The sequence below is a fragment of the Manis pentadactyla genome, chromosome 11 (genome assembly GCF_030020395.1).
Source record: "Manis pentadactyla isolate mManPen7 chromosome 11, mManPen7.hap1, whole genome shotgun sequence".
Lineage (NCBI taxonomy): Eukaryota > Metazoa > Chordata > Mammalia > Pholidota > Manidae > Manis > Manis pentadactyla.
Window position 1 is genome coordinate 32055493 of NC_080029.1, and position 17389 is coordinate 32072881.

The 17389-nt window shown below is 36.4% G+C and overlaps 1 protein-coding gene across 4 annotated transcripts in view; it reads right to left on the reverse strand.

Moving 5' to 3' along the window:
* Positions 1-17389, reverse strand: part of SLC39A9 (solute carrier family 39 member 9) — a 70773-nt gene that overhangs the window by 20070 nt on the left and 33314 nt on the right. For 3 of the 4 annotated variants that reach the window (XR_008992451.1, XR_008992450.1, XM_036913372.2), the window contains exon 2: positions 16967-17075. The exons of the other annotated variant lie outside the window; for it this stretch is intronic. Coding sequence is in view for 1 of the 3 variants with exons in the window: in XM_036913372.2 (XP_036769267.1) it covers positions 16967-17075 (109 nt within the window). In the remaining 2 variants the exon portion in view is untranslated. The remainder of the gene's footprint in view (positions 1-16966; positions 17076-17389) is intronic. 4 annotated transcript variants of the gene reach the window in all.

The following is a 17389-nucleotide window of genomic DNA, read 5'->3' on the forward strand; positions in this document are numbered from 1 at the left end:
CTTGACTTTCTCTAAAGACAAGGCAATTTTGGATATGCTTCCATTTCAATATATAAAACCATGATTTAATTCTTCATGTTTGTAGATATAAGAAGCTACTCATATAAGTCACAGAATTCTGGTAGTTGCGATTTTCAATACTATTTAGAAAGATGCTACTGGAAAGGTTCTGAATGACTACCTTTTCATAAGGTACCCACTTAACATTTAACAAACTGGACTCCCATCTCTGCTTCCACCTACACTCTGCATAAGTTAATGAATCCAGCCTTCCATACTGCCTCTCCTGGATAACATGTTGGTCTTTAACAATCAGCTTACAAGCTCTTCCTCTTTTCAGATTTTCTGTGTCCTCCTTTTTCACATATATACAGCACACTGGATGTCTATCATAGGTCTTATCTCACTATACCATAATTCAGACATTAGCAAACTACAGTACAAGGACTGGTGCCTGTTTTTGCAAATATAAGTTGGACTGAAACACAGCCATGCTCATTTGTTCACAGATTGTCCATAGCTGCTTTCATGTTATGACAGCAGAGTCAAGTAATTCCAACAGAAATCGTATGTCCCACAAAGCCTAAAAAATTTACTATCTGGCCTTTTAGAGAAAGTTTGCCAACACTGACTGTCACTGATTGTTAATACAGTCATTTTGCATTGTCTGTGAATTCCCGAAGGCAGGGACTATATCTTAGATCTCTGAACTCCTAAAACTCAACGTAAGGCCAGAAATCTAGTAAAGACGCAACAGGTTCAAAGAAAAAATGGCCTTCCCTTCTATGATTTTTTATGTGGCATTTCATTATAAAAGTTAAGGCAATTAATTATTTCCTAGGCCAAAAGATTTTTAAGAATGGAAATAAAATATAATCTTTTAATCTTATATTTTAAGATAATTATGCACATACTTTATAAATCCAGCCTTAACAGGTAACAGATGTATGTGCTAAGTCAGGTGAAAGGTTATGCTAAGTTCAGGTAAGACGATGGGTTAACATGTTATTAAAGGGTGTCAGCCATACTTTTACTTGTGAACAGTTGCATAACAATTTCTGAAGACAATTACTTTTGGAGTATCCACAACTCTGAAACCAAGTGTCAAGCCTAATTACAACAACTTTCAAAGGATGGCCAACATTGTTTCACTTCGTGGGGTATGTCTCTATTAGAATTTAGAAGAGTATATATAGATCCTTTCATTTTATCCCAGCAATATTTTCTTTAAACAATTTTTGAAGTCCTCTTTTGGTACTGCCTTGAGTCAAGTTTATGAAATCATAAATAAAACTGTCATTACTTTTTAGTATCACCTACTTTTGATCTAAAATAGCACTGAGTGAATTGATGACCTATCTTACTAAGCAAATTGGTACTGAATAAATTTTACATTTCCCAAAGCCAAAACTACTTTCAAGAATTCTACTGCCACTGATGATATTCATTTAAATGTGCTACACACTCTGGAGGTAAATTAAAGAAAGAGTTCCAACATTTTTTGAGCAATCACTGATAAAAGTATACAATTTCCTGAGGTTTTTGAGGGGGTTTAATACTTTGATGTAAAATTCTGTCAAATAAGTAAAACATCAGCAAAATATAATAAATATTGCTTGACATAAGTGTGCTGTTGATTGAGGCTTTTCATAAAAGATCTGAATACCTACCATTAAGTGGAATTTATATAAAAGCAATACTTACTCAAATATATACAATGGTAGGCATTAATGGTTTTATTTGCAAGCATTAGCCCCAAAATGCAAAAAGCAAAAAACCTTTTTAAAGTGAGTGACAATCACATGATCTTATCAGTACACATGCAGTAAGTAATGGGTTCCAGATATTCAGTATTAATATACCCATCTGTCCTTCTACTCTGGACATGAAACTCAACCTGGCAAAAACTGGGATCCCCCAAACCAGCTATTTCATTAAACTGTTAAATCATGCATATATGTTCCTCATTCATGAAAGAGCTTTCTGGTTATCATATCTGTTTTACTCATGGCCCTGGTGGGTAATTCATTAGGTGAGATGTGTTCCATGTCATACTCCTTGCTGTGTAATACAAAAACTAATGGTGTTATCATTGAACGTAGCATATCAGACGTGTTTCTCATGCCACTAACAGTCTTCAACAAATTAGGAGTTTGATTCTTTCCCTAAACATACATATAGAAGTCCTTCCAGTAAGTTCCATCAGTACAGCACCTTCTTATGTCACAGTCACATGTTTTTAGCAGATAAACAATGCATTAAGGCTTTGGAGTAGTGTCTGTGTTCAAATCCTGGTCTTGACACTTATTGGCTGAGTACACAGGACAAGTTATTCAACCTCTTTGTGGCTCAATTTCTTCATATACAAATTAGTCACAGGATTTGCTTCACAAATTTGCTTCACAGGATTTGTGATGATTAGACAATATATCTGAAGAGTTCACATAATGCCTGGTTTGTGGGAAGTGCTCCCTAAATGTTCAGGAATATAATTATACATTAAATGGAATTAAATTGGGACATTCATTTTTTAAAAAATTTTTATTAAGGTATTATTGATATACACTCTTACAAAGGTTTCACATGAAAAAACAATGTGGTTACTACATTTACCCATATTATCAAGTCCCCACCCATAACCCAATGTAGGCACTGTCCATCAGTGCAGCAAGATGCCACAGATACACTATGTGCCTTCTCTATACTACACTGTTCTCCCCGTGATCCCCCACACCATGTGTACTAAACATAATACCCCTCAATCCCCTTCTCCCTCCCTCCCCACCCGCCCTCCCACATCCTTTTCCTTCGGTAACTACTAGTTCATTCTTGGAGTCTCTGAGTCTGCTGCTCTTTTGTTCCTTCAGTTTTGTTTTGGTGTTATACTCCACAAATGAGGGAAATCATTTGGCACTTGTCTTTCTCCGCCTGGCTTATTTCACTGAGCATAATGTCCTCCAGCTCCATCTATGTTGCTGCAAATGGTAGGATTTGTTTCTTTCTTATGGGTGAATAGTATTCCATTGTGTATATGTACCACCACTTCCTTATCCATTCATCTACTGATGGACACTTAGGTTGCTTCCATATCTTGGCTACTGTAAAAAGTACTGTGATAAACATAGGGGTGCATATGTCTTTTTGAATCTGAGAAGTTGTATTCTTTGGGTAAATTCCAAGGAGTGAGATTCCCAGGTCAAATGGTATTTCTATTATTAGTTTTTTGAGGAACCTCCATATTGCTTTCCACAATGGTTGAACTAGCTTACATTCCCACCAGAAGTGAAGGAGGGTTCCCCTTTCTCCGCATCTTCGCCAGCATTTGCTGTTCTTAGTCTTTTTGATGCTGGCCATCCTTACTGGTGTGAGGTGATATCTCATTGTGCTTTCAATTCGCATTTCCCTGATGATTAGTGATATGGAGCATCCTTTCGTGTGCCTGTTGGCCATCTGAGTTTCTTCTTCGGAGAACTGTCTCTTCATATCCTCTGCCCATTTTTTAATTGGGTTATTTGCTTTTTGGGTGTTGAGGCATGTAAGTTCTTTATATATTTTGGGTTAACCCTTTGTCAGATATGTCATTTTCAAATATATTCTCCCATACTGTAGGATGCCTTTTTGTGGTGTCCTTTGCCATACAGAAACTTTTTAGTTTGATGTAGTCCCATGAGTTCATTTTTGCTTTTGTTTCCCTTGCTTGAGGAGATGGGTTCTGGAAGAAGTTGCTCATGCTTATACTCAGGAGATTTTTACCTATGTTGTCTTCTAAGAGTTTTATGGTTTCATGACTTACATTCAAGTCTTTAATACATTTCGAGTTTACTTTTGTGTATGGGGTTAAACAATAATCCAGTTTCATTCTCTTGAATGTAGATGTACAGTTTTGCCAACACCAGCTGTTGAAGAGGCTGTCATTTCCCCATGTATGTCCACGGCTCCTTTATCATATATTAATTGACCATATATGGTTGGGTTTATATCAGGGCTCTCTAGTCTGTTCCACTGGTCTGTGGATCTGTTCTTGTGCCAGTACCAAATTGTCTTGATTACTGTGGCTTTGTAGTAGAGCTTGAAGTTGGGGAGTGTAATTCCCCCTGGTTTATTCTTCCTTCTCAGAATTGCTTTGGCTATTCGGGGTCTCTTGTGGTTCCATATGAATTCTAGAACAATTTTCTCTAGTTCATTGAAGAATGCTGTTGATATTTTGAAAGGAATTGCATTGAATCTATAGATTTCTTTAGGCAGGATGGACATTTTGACAATATTAATTCTTCCTATCCATGAGCATGGGATGTGTTTCCACTTACTGGTGTCTTCTTTAATTTCTCTCATGAGTGTCTTTGTAGTTTTCAGTGTATAGGTCTTTCACTTCCTTGGTTAGGTTTATTTCTGGGTATTTTATTCTTTTTGATGCAATTGTGAATGGAATTGTTTTCCTGATTTCTCTTTCTGCTAGCATATCATTAGTATATAGGAATGCCACAGATTTCTGTGTATTGATTTTGTATCCTGCAACTTTGCTGAATTCAGATATTAGGTCTAGTAGTTTTGGAGTGGACTCTTTAGGGGTTTTTATGTACAATATCATGTCATCTGCAAACAGGGACAGTTTAACTTCTTCCTTGCCAATCTGAATGTCTTTAATTTCTTTGCATCGTCGTCTGATTGCCATGGCTAGGACCTCCAGTACTACGTTGCATAGAAGTGGGGAAAGTGGGCATCCTTGTCTTGTTCCCTATCTTAAAGGAAAAGCTTTCAGCTTCTCGTTGTTAAGTATGATGTTGGCTGTGGGTTTGTCATATATGGCCTTTATTATGTTGAGTTACTTGCCCTCTATACCCAATTTGTTGAGAGTTTTTATCATGAATGGATGTTGAATTTTGTCAAATGCTTTTTCAGCATCTTTGGAGATGATCATGTGGTTTTTGTCCTTCTTTTTGTTGATGTGGTGGATGATGTTGATGGATTTTCAAATGCTGTACCATCCTTGCATCCCTGAAATACATCCCACTTGATCATGATGGATGATCTTTTTGATGTGTTTTTTTTTTTTTAATAATTATTTTTTATTGAAGGGTAGTTGACACACAGTATTACATTACATGAGTTTCAAGTGTACAACACAGTGGTAGAACATTTATATACATAATTCTAGGTTCCAGCTATCACCCTACCAGGCTGTTACAATATCTTGACTATATTCCTTATGCTATACATTACATCCCGGTTACTAATTTATTTTACCATTGGAAGTCTGTCCTTCTTTTTTTTTTTTTTTTTTTTGTGAGGGCATCTCTCATATTTATTGATCAAATGGTTGTTAACGACAATAAAATTCTGTATAGGGGAGTCAATGCTCAATGCACAATCATTATTCCACCCCAAGCCTAATTTTTGTCAGTCTCCAATCTTCTGAGGCATAACAAACAAGTTTTTACATGTAGAACAAATTCTTACATAATGAATAAGTTACATAGTGAACAGTACAAGGGCAGTCATCACAGAAACTTTCGGTTTTGCTCATGCATTATGAACTATAAACAGTCAGTTCAAATATGAATACTCATTTGGTTTTTATACTTGATTTATATGTGGATACCACATTTCTCTCTTTATTATTATTATTTTTAATAAAATGCTGAAGTGGTAGGTAGTTACAAGATAAAGGTAGAAAACATAGTTTAGTGTTGTAAGAGAGCACATGTAGATGATCAGGTGTGTGCCTGTAGACTATGTGTTAATCCAAGCTAGACCAGGGCAATAAAACATCCACGTATGCAGAAGATTTCTCTCAGAACGGGGGGGTGAGGTTCTAAGCCTCACCTCTGTTGATCCCCAATTTCTCACCTGATGGCCCCCCTGCGACTGTGCCTGTCTTAGGTTGTTCCTCCCTTGAGGAATCTTACCCGTCTCTGGCTAACCAGTCATCTTCCGGGGCCATACAGGGAAATGTGAAGTTAGTAAGTGAGAGAGAAGCCTTATTGTTTGAAAAAGTTAGCTTTTTACTTCTTTGCATATTTATTGATGTGTTTTTTAATTCAGTTCGCTAATATTTTGTTGAGTATTTTTGCATCTATGTTCATCAGGGATATTGGTCTGTAATTTTCTTTTTTGGTGGTGTCTTTGTCTGCTTTTAGTATTACAGTGATGCTGGCCTCATAGAATGAGTTTGGAAGTATTCCCTCTTCTTCTACTCTTTGGAAGACTTTAAGGAGGATGGGTATTAGGTCTTCACTAAATGTTTGATAAAATTCAGCGGTGAAGCCATCTGGTCCAGAGGTTTTGTTCTTAGGTAGGTTTTTGATTAGCAGTTCAATTTCATTGCTGGTAATTGGTCTATTCAGATTTTCTGTTTCTTCCTTGGTCAGCCTTGGAAGGTTGTATTCTTCTAGAAAGTTGTCCATTTCTTCTAGGTTATTCAGTTTGTTGGCATATAATTTTTCATAGTATTCTCTAATAATTCTTTGTATTTCTGTGGTGTCCATAGTGATTTTTCCTTTCTTACTTCTGATTCTGTTTATGTGTGTAGACTCTTTTTTTCTTGATAAGTCTGGCTAGGGGTTTATCTATTTTGTTTATTTTCTTGAAGAACCAGCTCTGGGTTTCATTGATTCTTTCTATTGTTTTATTCTTCTCAATTTTATTTATTTCTGCTCTAATCTTTATTATGTCCCTCTGGTTTAGACTGCTTATATGGGATTGTTCTTCTTTCTTGAGATAGGCCTGTATTGCAATATACTTTCCTCTTAGCACGGTCTTGGCTGCATCCCAGAGATTTTGCAGTGTTGAATTATTGTTGTCATTTGTCTCCATATACTGCTTGATCTCTGTTTTTATTTGGTCATTGATCCATTGGTTATTTAGGAGCATGTTGTGAAGCCCCCATGTGTTTGTGGGATTTTTCATTTTCTTTGTGTAATTTATTTCTAGTTTCATACCTTTGTGGTCTGAGAAACTGGTTGGTACAATTTCAATCTTTTTGAATTTACTGAGGTTCTTTTTGTGGCCTAGAGTATGATCTATTCTTGAAAATGTTCCATGTGCTCTGGAGAAGAATGTGTATTCTGCTGCTTTTGGGTGGAGAGTTCTGTAGATGTCTGTTAGGCCCATCTGTTCTAATGTGTTGTTCAGTGCCTCTGTGTCCTTACTTAGTTTCTGTCTGGTTGATCTGTCCTTCAGATTGAGTGGAGTGTTGAAGTCTCTTACAATGAATGCATTGCATTCTATTTCCCCTTTTAATTCAGTTAGTATTTGTTTCACATATGTAGGTGCTTCTCTGTTGGGAGCATAAATATCTATAATGGTTACATCTTCTTGTTGGTTGACCCCTTTATCATTATGCAATGTTCTTCTTTCTCTTGTGATTTTCTTATTTTGAAGTCTATTTTGTCTGATACAAGTACTGCAACTCCTGCTTTTTTCTCTCTATTAGTTGCATGAAATATCTTTTTCCATCCCTTCACTTTTAGTCTGTGTATGTCTTTGGATTTAAAGTGAGTCTCTTGTAGGCAGCATATAGATGGATTTTGTTTTTTTATCCATTCAGTGACTCTATGTCTTTTGATTGGTGCATTCAGTCCACTTACATTTAGGGTGATTATGGATAGGTATGTACTTATTGCCATTGCAGGCTTTAGATTTGTGGTTACCCAAGGTTCAAGGTTAACTACCTTACTATCTAAGAGTCTACCTTAGCTCACTTAATATGCCATTACAAGCACAATCTAAAGGTTCTTTTCTTTTCCTCCTCCTTTTTCTCCCTCCTCCATTCTTTATATATTAGGTATCATATTCTGTATTTGTCTATTCCTTGATTGACTTTGGGGATAGTTAATTTAATTTTGCATTTGCTTAGTAATTAGCTGTTCTACTTTCTTTACTGTGGTTTTATTACCTCTGGTGACAGCTATTAAACCTTAGGAACACTTCCATCTATAGCAGTCCCTCCAAAATAGACTGTAGAGATGGTTTGTGGGAGGTAAATTCTCTCAGCTTTTGCTTATCTGGAAATTGTTTCCAGATAAAATTTTGCATAGTATTCTATGAAATTTTCATAAATATTTTTTTGAAATTATTTCATAGTAAAAAATTTCATAGTATTCATAAAAACCAAGATAAAGTAATCTTGGTTCGAGGCCCTTCTGCTTCATCGCATTAAATACATCATGCCACTCCCTTCAGGCCTGTAAGGTTTCTGCTGAGAAGTCTGATGATAGCCTGATGGGCTTTCCTTTGTATGTGATCTTATTTCTGTCTCTGGCTGCTTTTCATAGTCTGTCCTTATCCTTGATCTTTGCCATTTTATTTATTATTTCTTGGTGTTGTCTTCCTTGGGTCCCTTGTGTTGGGAGATCTGTGGATCTCCATGGCCTGAGAGACTATCTCCTTCCCCAGATTGGGGAAGTTTTCAGGAATTACCTCCTTAAAGACACTTTCTATCCCTTTGTCTCTCTCTTCTTCTTCTGGTATCCCTATAATGCAAATATTGTTCCGTTTGGATTGGTCATACAGTTCTCTCAATATTCTTTCATTCTTAGAGATCCTTTTTTCTCTCTGTGCCTCAGCTTCTTTATATTCCTTTTCTCTAGTTTCTATTTCATTTACTGTCTCCTCCACCATATCTAATCTGCTTTTAATACCCTCCATTGTGCTCTTCAATGATTGGATCTCCGACTGGAATTCACTCCTGAGTTCTTGAATATCTTTCCATACCTCCATGAGCATGTTAATTATTTTTATTTTGAACTCCCTTTCAGGAAGTCATGAGGTTCATGTCATCTTTCTCAGGAGTTATATTAATTTTACTCTGAACCAGGTTCCTTTGGCATTTCATATTTGTATATGGTGCCCTCTAGTGCCCATAAGCTCTACTCTCTGCAGCTGCTCAGCCCCTGAAGCAATGTTGAGTCACAGGGGAGTGGTATTGGTGCCTGGGGGGTGGAAAGAGCTGTTTCCTGCTTCCCTGCTGCTATGCCTGTCTCCACTGTCTGAACCAGTGGGCTGAGCACACAGGTATAAGCCTCTATGCTTTGCATTTGTAGTTGCTATAGACAGATCTTCCCTTTGGCTGGCCTAACGCCAGGGTAGGGTTTGCCGGTTTGTGAGCCAGGTGGGGCTGGCCGGGAGAAAGGCACAGTAGGCTGTGTATCACGGAGGGGGTCCTTGGAGCTGTGTAGCCAGCCAGGGAGCTGGAGCACCTGGAAATTGTGAAAGCTCCCAACCTGCTGGGCAGAGTGCACCCGGACAATTTTGTGAACCTGTCCTTTCTCGAAAGCATTAAGCTCTGTGCAATCCTTGCCCCTTTAGCAGCCCTCTTGCTAAGGGCTTCCTTGTTAGGACGTCTGTCAGACTGCCCCCCTTTCTTTTGTTCCAGAGCAGCCAGATATGGATCACTGCTTTCCACAAGCAGCTGGAATCTCAGTTTCTCCAGGAATTCATTCTGCCTGTCTTAGCTTTCCAATCCCATAATCACGAGAGTATCATGCAAGCACCATGAATGTAGGTTTGTGTTCCCAGAGCAGATCTCCAGAGTTAGGTATCCAGCAGTCCCAGGCCTCCACTCCCTCCCCGCTCCATTTCTTTTCCTCCCGCTGGTGAGCTGGGATGGGGGAAGGGCTTGGGTCCCACTGAGCCACAGCTTTGGTATGTTACCCTGTTCTGTGAGGTCTGCTCTTTTCTCCAGGTGTATGCAGTCTGGCGCAGTCCTCTTTTCTGTTGCTCTTTCAGGATTAGTTGTATTAATTATATTTTCGTATTGTATGCGGTTTTAGGAGGAAGCCTCTGTCTCATGCTGCCATCTTTAATCTCCAGGAGATTCATTTTTAAACATCTTATGTAAAACATGTGACCTGAATATTTGATCAGATACAATACTGAGCAATAAAATAATGTTGGGGGTGGGGGCAAGAATGTGAGGGTGGGGCAAAGAAAAAGCACAGACCAAACATTTAAGCATACAAAATAAGTAGGACAGATAGATCTTATTAGTACACGATCACCCATGTTTCAGATCCTGAGAATAAAGCAAAACAAGAGTCTTACAGAGTTCCATTTTTATTGAGTGATAGAACAAGAGTTAGTTCAATATAATAGAAGATTTATTCCTCTCCTTTTATTTAAATGTAGAACAAAATGACAGAGAAAGCCATTAAGATGATTAACTATACTTCTCTAAGAATCAGATACAAGGCATTCTTGGAGAAAATCAGTCGAATAATCTATATTGAACCATTCCTGTGACAGTTTTTATAATTATCCTGATGGTTATGAATATACCACATTTATATTTAGGTCTTTGATCCAACAGCCTGCATTCCCAAACATACCAATTCTCATGTTCCAGAGATAGATGGTAGTTTCACATTTTAGCTCCACAGGAAACAAGCACTGTAGTACTCTGTTTCTGAGGAAAGTTTTCTCACATGAATGCTGATAATCATCTAATTCCAGTGATCTCAGAGCTGTAATTAGAGTATATGAGAGATTCCTTTTTATATTAATTAGCATTTAATAATGCTTAAGTGTCAGAACACTTAGTTTATATGGTATACTGAGCTGTGAAAAAATGTTAATTATCATAATTATAAGATCCACAGAAAAACCAAACCATAGGCTGTAGTAACACATAAACAAATTCCTTTCTTGAAGTTTGGAGAAAAGTTGATCCACAAAAAAAAAAAAAAAAAAAAAGGGAAAAGTATAGGGGAGAAAAAAGTGGCAAAAACTAAAGTGATGTGATTAAGCTCTTCAGTATGAAGAGATATGTAAAATTTGAAGATAGCTTAGTTTAAAGCTAATATTGTGGTTGAATTACCTCAAACATTTTTAACAGGGTAGGGTATTAATGTTTTCCTTTTTAAAAAGAATGATGGGGGCTTCTGGTACTGGCGAAGATGGAGTAAACTCACTACAGCGTCAGTCACTCACTGATTACAGCAGGACAAAACATAATGAACAACTACCTGAGGACTGCAAAAACTAAAGAATAGCAAGAGAAGAGGTCAGCAAAGACTTCACAAACTTCCTGTCCAGGACCAGGAAAAGGGGCTGCCAAGAGGTGTTGGTAATGGAAGGAAGCCATCCCTTTTTTCTTTTTCTTTTTCCTCTTTTTACATGTCCCAGTCCTGCCTTGAAAGGCAGTCCCAGTTGCAGAACTGCATGGCAGCAACATGGCAGTTAAAACCTCAAGAAAACTCCATCTTTTTGGCCAGAGTAACTGGAAAATGGCCTCCAGTGGTCTGAAGAGTATGGAGAGACACTGGCTCCTCTTTTCTCCTCCCACTTTGCCTAATAGGCAGCCCAAGTTAGCCAGAACAATACAGTGACAGCACAGACAACTCCAAGTCCTAGAGAAACCTCATCCTTCTAGCCAGAGAACTATGTGGAGGATCCTCTGGAGCCAGAGAGCATGAGAGGAATACTGGACAGGAAAGAGCTGAGAGAGGTTCCCCTAATCCTGTGCATAAATGGCACAAGTCCCAGACTCACCCCTCAATTCTGCAGGAACAGGACATACCCAAAGTGACACTGCAAAGGCTTTGAAAACTGAACTAAGATTGGAACCAGCATGCAGAGAAGGTACCACAGTGAACTGGCAGTCTGAACCCAGCAAAGTTATTAACTAACTGCCCACTAAAACAAAAGAAATAAAAATTCTCCAGAGGATTTTGAAAGGACCCCAAGTCCCAAATTATAACATTAAAAATGCAGAATGCAAAATTACCTGACATACAAATAAACAGGAAAATCTGACCAATTATCAAGGAAAAAGACAATCAGCCCAACCCTAAGATATCTCAGATACTGGAATATTCAAAGGACTTTCAAGAAGCTATTATAACTATGTCGTCTGGGGTAAAGGCAAATACACAATGAATGGGTATCATTTGAAGAAACAGAAACTATAAAAAGGAACCAAATGGAAATTTCTGAACTGAAAAATACAGTATCTGATTCAGTAAGTTCACTGGATGGCCTCAATAGCAGAATGAAGATCACAGAGGAAAAAATATCAGTGAACTTGGTTACAATGGCAGAAATGAATAGTACCAATAGAGATCACATGGTTCACAAGTCTGAAATATTTACTACCCGACCCTTTACAGAAAAAGTCTGGTGATCACTGGTCTAAACACACCAATTAGAAGACACAGATTATCAAATCAGGTTTTTAAAAACATGATGCAACTGTATGCTATTTAAAAGAAGTCCACTTTAAATATAATGAATGATATAGATAGGTTAAAAATTAAAAAAAGAAAAAAGATATACCTTGTAAACACTGATCAAAAGAAAACTGGAATGGCTAAGTTAATATCAGATAAAGTAGACCTGAGAACAAAAAATAGTACCAGGAATAAATAAGAACATTACATAATGATGGAAAAGGTCAATTTACCAAGACAGCAATCCTAAGTATGTAGGCACCTAAACAAAGAGCTTCAATAACAAAAAGCAAAACAGAAATCAATGAAACAGAAAGCAGAAAAATCAATAGGAAAACAACCCAATGAAATCAAACATGGTTCTTTGAAAAAATTAAATAAAAATACATTACTATAGACATTAAAAGGTTAAAAGATTACTATGAACAATTTTATGCCCATAAATTCTTCAAATTAGAAGAAATGAATCAATTCCTTGAAAGACACAAACTTCCAAAGCATACTCAAGGAGAAACAGATGATTTGAATAGTCTTTTATCTACTAAAGAAATTGCATTCATAGCTAAAACCTTCCAACACAGAAAACTCCAGGCCCAGGTGGTTTCATGGTAAATTACAGCAAACATTTAAGGAAGAAATATTTTTTATTCTGTACAGTCTTTTCTAGAATATAGAAAGAAGATGCAACAAACATTTCTAAATCCTAAGAGGCCAGCATTACTATGACAACAAAACCATACAAAGACATTGTAAGAACGGTAAACCACATGCCAATATTCTTCATGAACAGAGATACGAAAAATCCCAATAAGATATTAGCAAATTGAATGCAGCAATATATAATACATAACAACCAAGGGGGTAGGTAATATGCAAGTCTAGTTCAACATTTGAAAATCACTATATTTCACATTTACAGACTAGATAAAAACTTTAGGAAAAAGGAACTTCCTTAACTTAAAAAGGGAATCCAGAAAAAAACTATAATTAGTAACATACTTAAATGGTGAAAGACAGAATAAGGCATGCTGTTCACTTTCCTAATCAGCCTGATACTGATGGTCTAGCCAGTGCAATAAGGAAAGGGTGGGGGGCTGGGAGAATACTGGAAAGGAAAATATTAAGCTGTCTTTATTCATAGAGGACACGATCATTTAGCAAATCCCAAAGAATCTATAGAAAAGTTCCTATAACTAGTAAGTGAGTTTAGCAAGTTTCTAGTATACTAGAATACTGGAAACTGAAAAAAAATTAAAGTATCATTTACAGTTGCACCAAAACCATGAAATATTAAGGTATAAATCTAACAAAATATCTGCAGATCTATATGCTAAAAACTGTAAACACTGATGAAAGAAATCAAGGACCTAAAAATGGAGATACATATTGTTTTCATGGATTGGAAAACACAATATTCTTAAAATCTCAATTCTCGCCAAATTTAATCTACAGATTAAATTCAATCTCAATGAGAATCCCGTCATAATTTTTTCTGTAGATATTGGCAAGCTGATTCTAAAATTTGTATAGAAAATCAAAGGAACTAGTTAAGCCAAAACAATCTTGAAAAGAACAAAGTTAGAAGGACCTCACTATCTTGATTTCTAGATTTGCTATAAAGCTTGCTATAAAGACAATGTAGTATTGGTAAAGGACAGATGTATAGATCAACAGAACAGAATATAGGGTCCAGAACAGACCAACATAAATACAGTCAACATATTTTTAACAAAGGTGCAAAGACAATTCAATAGAGAAAGAATAGTCTTTTTAATAAATGGTGTTGAACTACTGTACATCCATCCATATGTAAAAAAAATGACCTTCACACTTTATTCAAAATTAACTCAAAATGGATCATAAAACTAAATGTAAAAACCTAAAATTATAAGGAACACAGGAAAAAGATCTTTGTGAACTTGGGTTCAACAAAGGGATTTTAGATGTGACTGGAAATCAATTCATGAAAGAACTGATAAACCGAACTTCAACAAAATTAAAAACTACTCTGTGAAAGACACTATTAAGAGAATGAAAAGATAACCCACAGACAAGGAGAAAATATTTTCAGATTACATATCTGAAAAAGGACATGTATCCAGATATAAAGAACTCTCAAAATTCAGTAATAAGAAAACTCAATTTAAAAAATGGGCAAGAGTTGAACCACCAAAGAAAATATAACAATGGCAATCAAGTGCATGAAAAGATATTCAACATCATTAGCCATTAGAGAATTGCTAATTAAACCACAATGAGATATCACTACTTCCTATTAGAATGGCTAAAATAAAGAACTAAAACAAAACGGACACCAAGTGCTGAGAAGAAAGGGAAGCAATTGGAACTCTCATACATTACTGATAGGAATGCAAAATATAGCCACTTCAGAAAAGAGTCTGATGACAATTTCTTAGGAAGTTAAACATACACTTACCATATGATGCAACAATCCCATTTATAAGTATTTATAAGAAAGACATAAAAACTCATGTTCACAAAAACCTGTACACAAATGTTTATAGTGACTTTACTCATAATCACACAAACTGGAAACAACCCATTTGTCTTTCAACTGGTGAAAGAACAAACTGTGGTTCATCCAAACAGTGGAATACTACTCAAACAAAAAGGTACAAACCATTGATATGCAGGACAATAGGATGAGTCTCAAATGCATTATGCTAAATGAAAGAAGCCAGATCCAAGCTACATGATTCCACTCAGATAATATTCTAAAAAGGCAAAACTATAGGGACAGAGGAGCAATCATGATTGCCAGAAGTTGGGGGTGGAAGAAGTGTTTGTCTACTAAAGGGCAGCATGAAAGAATTTTTTTTTTGGGGAGTGATGGAACTGTTTTGTATTTTGATTGCAGTGGTGATAACATGACTATATGTTTGTCAGAACTCATAGACCTCTACACCAAAAAGAGTAAATATAATAAAACATATAAATGAAAAAAAGTTCTTAAAAAATTGAAATGATAGGTTACGCTGGAGACCAATCTATGATGAAAAGTTAAAAAGACTAGAATGTGTATTGTTTAGAAAAGCAGATTCAAAAAGCACATTGCATTTGTTTTCAAATGAATCCATAAAATTATTTTGGTCCAAAAATCAGGAAAACTGGAAATAAAGGAACACAACCCAACAACACAGTAACTAAATTTAACCTTAAAACTATACCTGAAATGTGATACATGTATTATATCTCAATAGAACTTTTATTTAAAAAATTAAAAACTACACCAGGAGCACTTCTTTCCTCTATCCCAGTGTTCCCCAAACTTGTCTAATAAGAACTTATTTGACAACTTGTTAAAAACAGGTATTCCCAGGCCTCTTCCCTGGAGGTTCTGGTTCCATGGGAAGGTTGGGGGCCAGAAAACCATACATTTAAACTGTACCCCTCCCACAAGGAATTTTTCTTTTTTTCCAGAAAATAACTGCTATTCCTAATTCTTTCTTAGTTACAAAGTCAAGCAAAAAAATTCTAATTGTCTATTTAGTCACAGTCTGAATGTTTTTTAGTATATCTACATGTACTAGATAGTGACCTCTACAGTGGAATAATCGTACCTCAGAAAAATTCAAGATGATTCACTGGGATATGAAATAAAATGCTTATCTTCTCTACATATTTACTTTAAATTTCATTATTTCAAATTTCTCTGATTTAGATGTGTGTTTTATAATGTATACAGGAAATCAGTGCAACGGTTCAAAATTTTCTATTTAAGGTGTATGTTCTATAATGTACACAGTAATCACTGCAATAGTGCATGTTCATCTTTTATTCCCCCAATAGGATGAGTGATTAGAAAAGAGTAGGAACCACTGCCCTAAGGCTCATACTTGACCATTTTCCTCCTTAAAAATCCTCAGCCTCTGTCCTATTTTGCAATAAGACCCCCACAATCCTTACATATAACATCTGCCACGACTCTTTGCCAACCCAACACCATTATGCCTCTATTCATACCCACGGGTAAGAGAATCATCACTGGATGAAGGCCACTGTTCTTTTCCTCTAACAAGATCAGAAAAACTACTTATCATATTGTATCCAGTAAGAAATCTGGAAGGTTCTACCTCTTGATGCTATTCTTTAAGTCCAGTAGACTGGCATCTGAAGATTCAGCTCAGCAATTTAACAGCTGAGGTTTCAATCCTTCACAGGTGTCTGTGAAGTGTCATATGACAAGTAGTAATGTGATCTTGCTGAGTCTCAAATTTGAATCAACTATGCTTTCAAGCTGGTGTGAAGACCCAAATTATTTAGCACGTGATGCCCTGTATTTACTCTCACACAGCTATATTGTACTCTGCTTGTTGTTATTAGGGTCAGGAGAGGCTTCATTTTCTTTTTTTGCTATCCTTTACTGCAAAAATCCTCACCAATTTACTATAAGTTTACTGTAAAGAGTTCTTGAATCCAAGTGTGTATGTCTGCATGTTTTATTATTTTTTTTCAGTTAAAGAACACTAAAAATATAATCATTATCATGTAGGATTTGGCAAGTTTTTGAATGGGCCCTAAAAAAGAACTGTGATACTTAGAATGGCTGGAATTCATGCATTATTACAAATAAATCTCAAATGGTATTCATGAAGTGGGGCATTCAATTCATGAACTGCTAAGATTGTGTTCAATGTTAAAGATATCCAAACGTATGTTTTAAATACTCTTCTCAAGATAGAATTCTACGGCAAACATAACTACATTCAGAAAAAATACCACTAAGCTTCTCCTTTTCAACCTTCCACGTCAGTAACATATCTCAAAGGCCCTTCTCTCACCCTCAAGAATATCTTCATAAAGTGCATGTACTCCTTCAGGCACGATGACCGCCAGGGCAGTTCCACAGAGAAGACCGGCACCCAAGACAGTCACCAGCTTTAGTCGCTCCTGGAAAGAAAACATCAGAAGCTGTTGAAAAGATTGAAGAATGAATAGGAAAAACTCTGTGAAGTATCTTAATCAGACTATGAGCTGCTCATTTGTGAGACCAAAATCTACAATGGCCAGTGAATATGAAAAAGGGTTAGCGTCATACATAATCAATGCTAATTAAAAATAAGAAGATGCCATTCTAAAATTTACCAACCTGACAATGATGTGGGAGGACTTGTCTACCACCCCTGATAGTGAGAAATGAGCACACTTGTCTAACACTGGAAAGAATGTGAATTGCTGCAACTTACCTGGATCATGATTTGGGA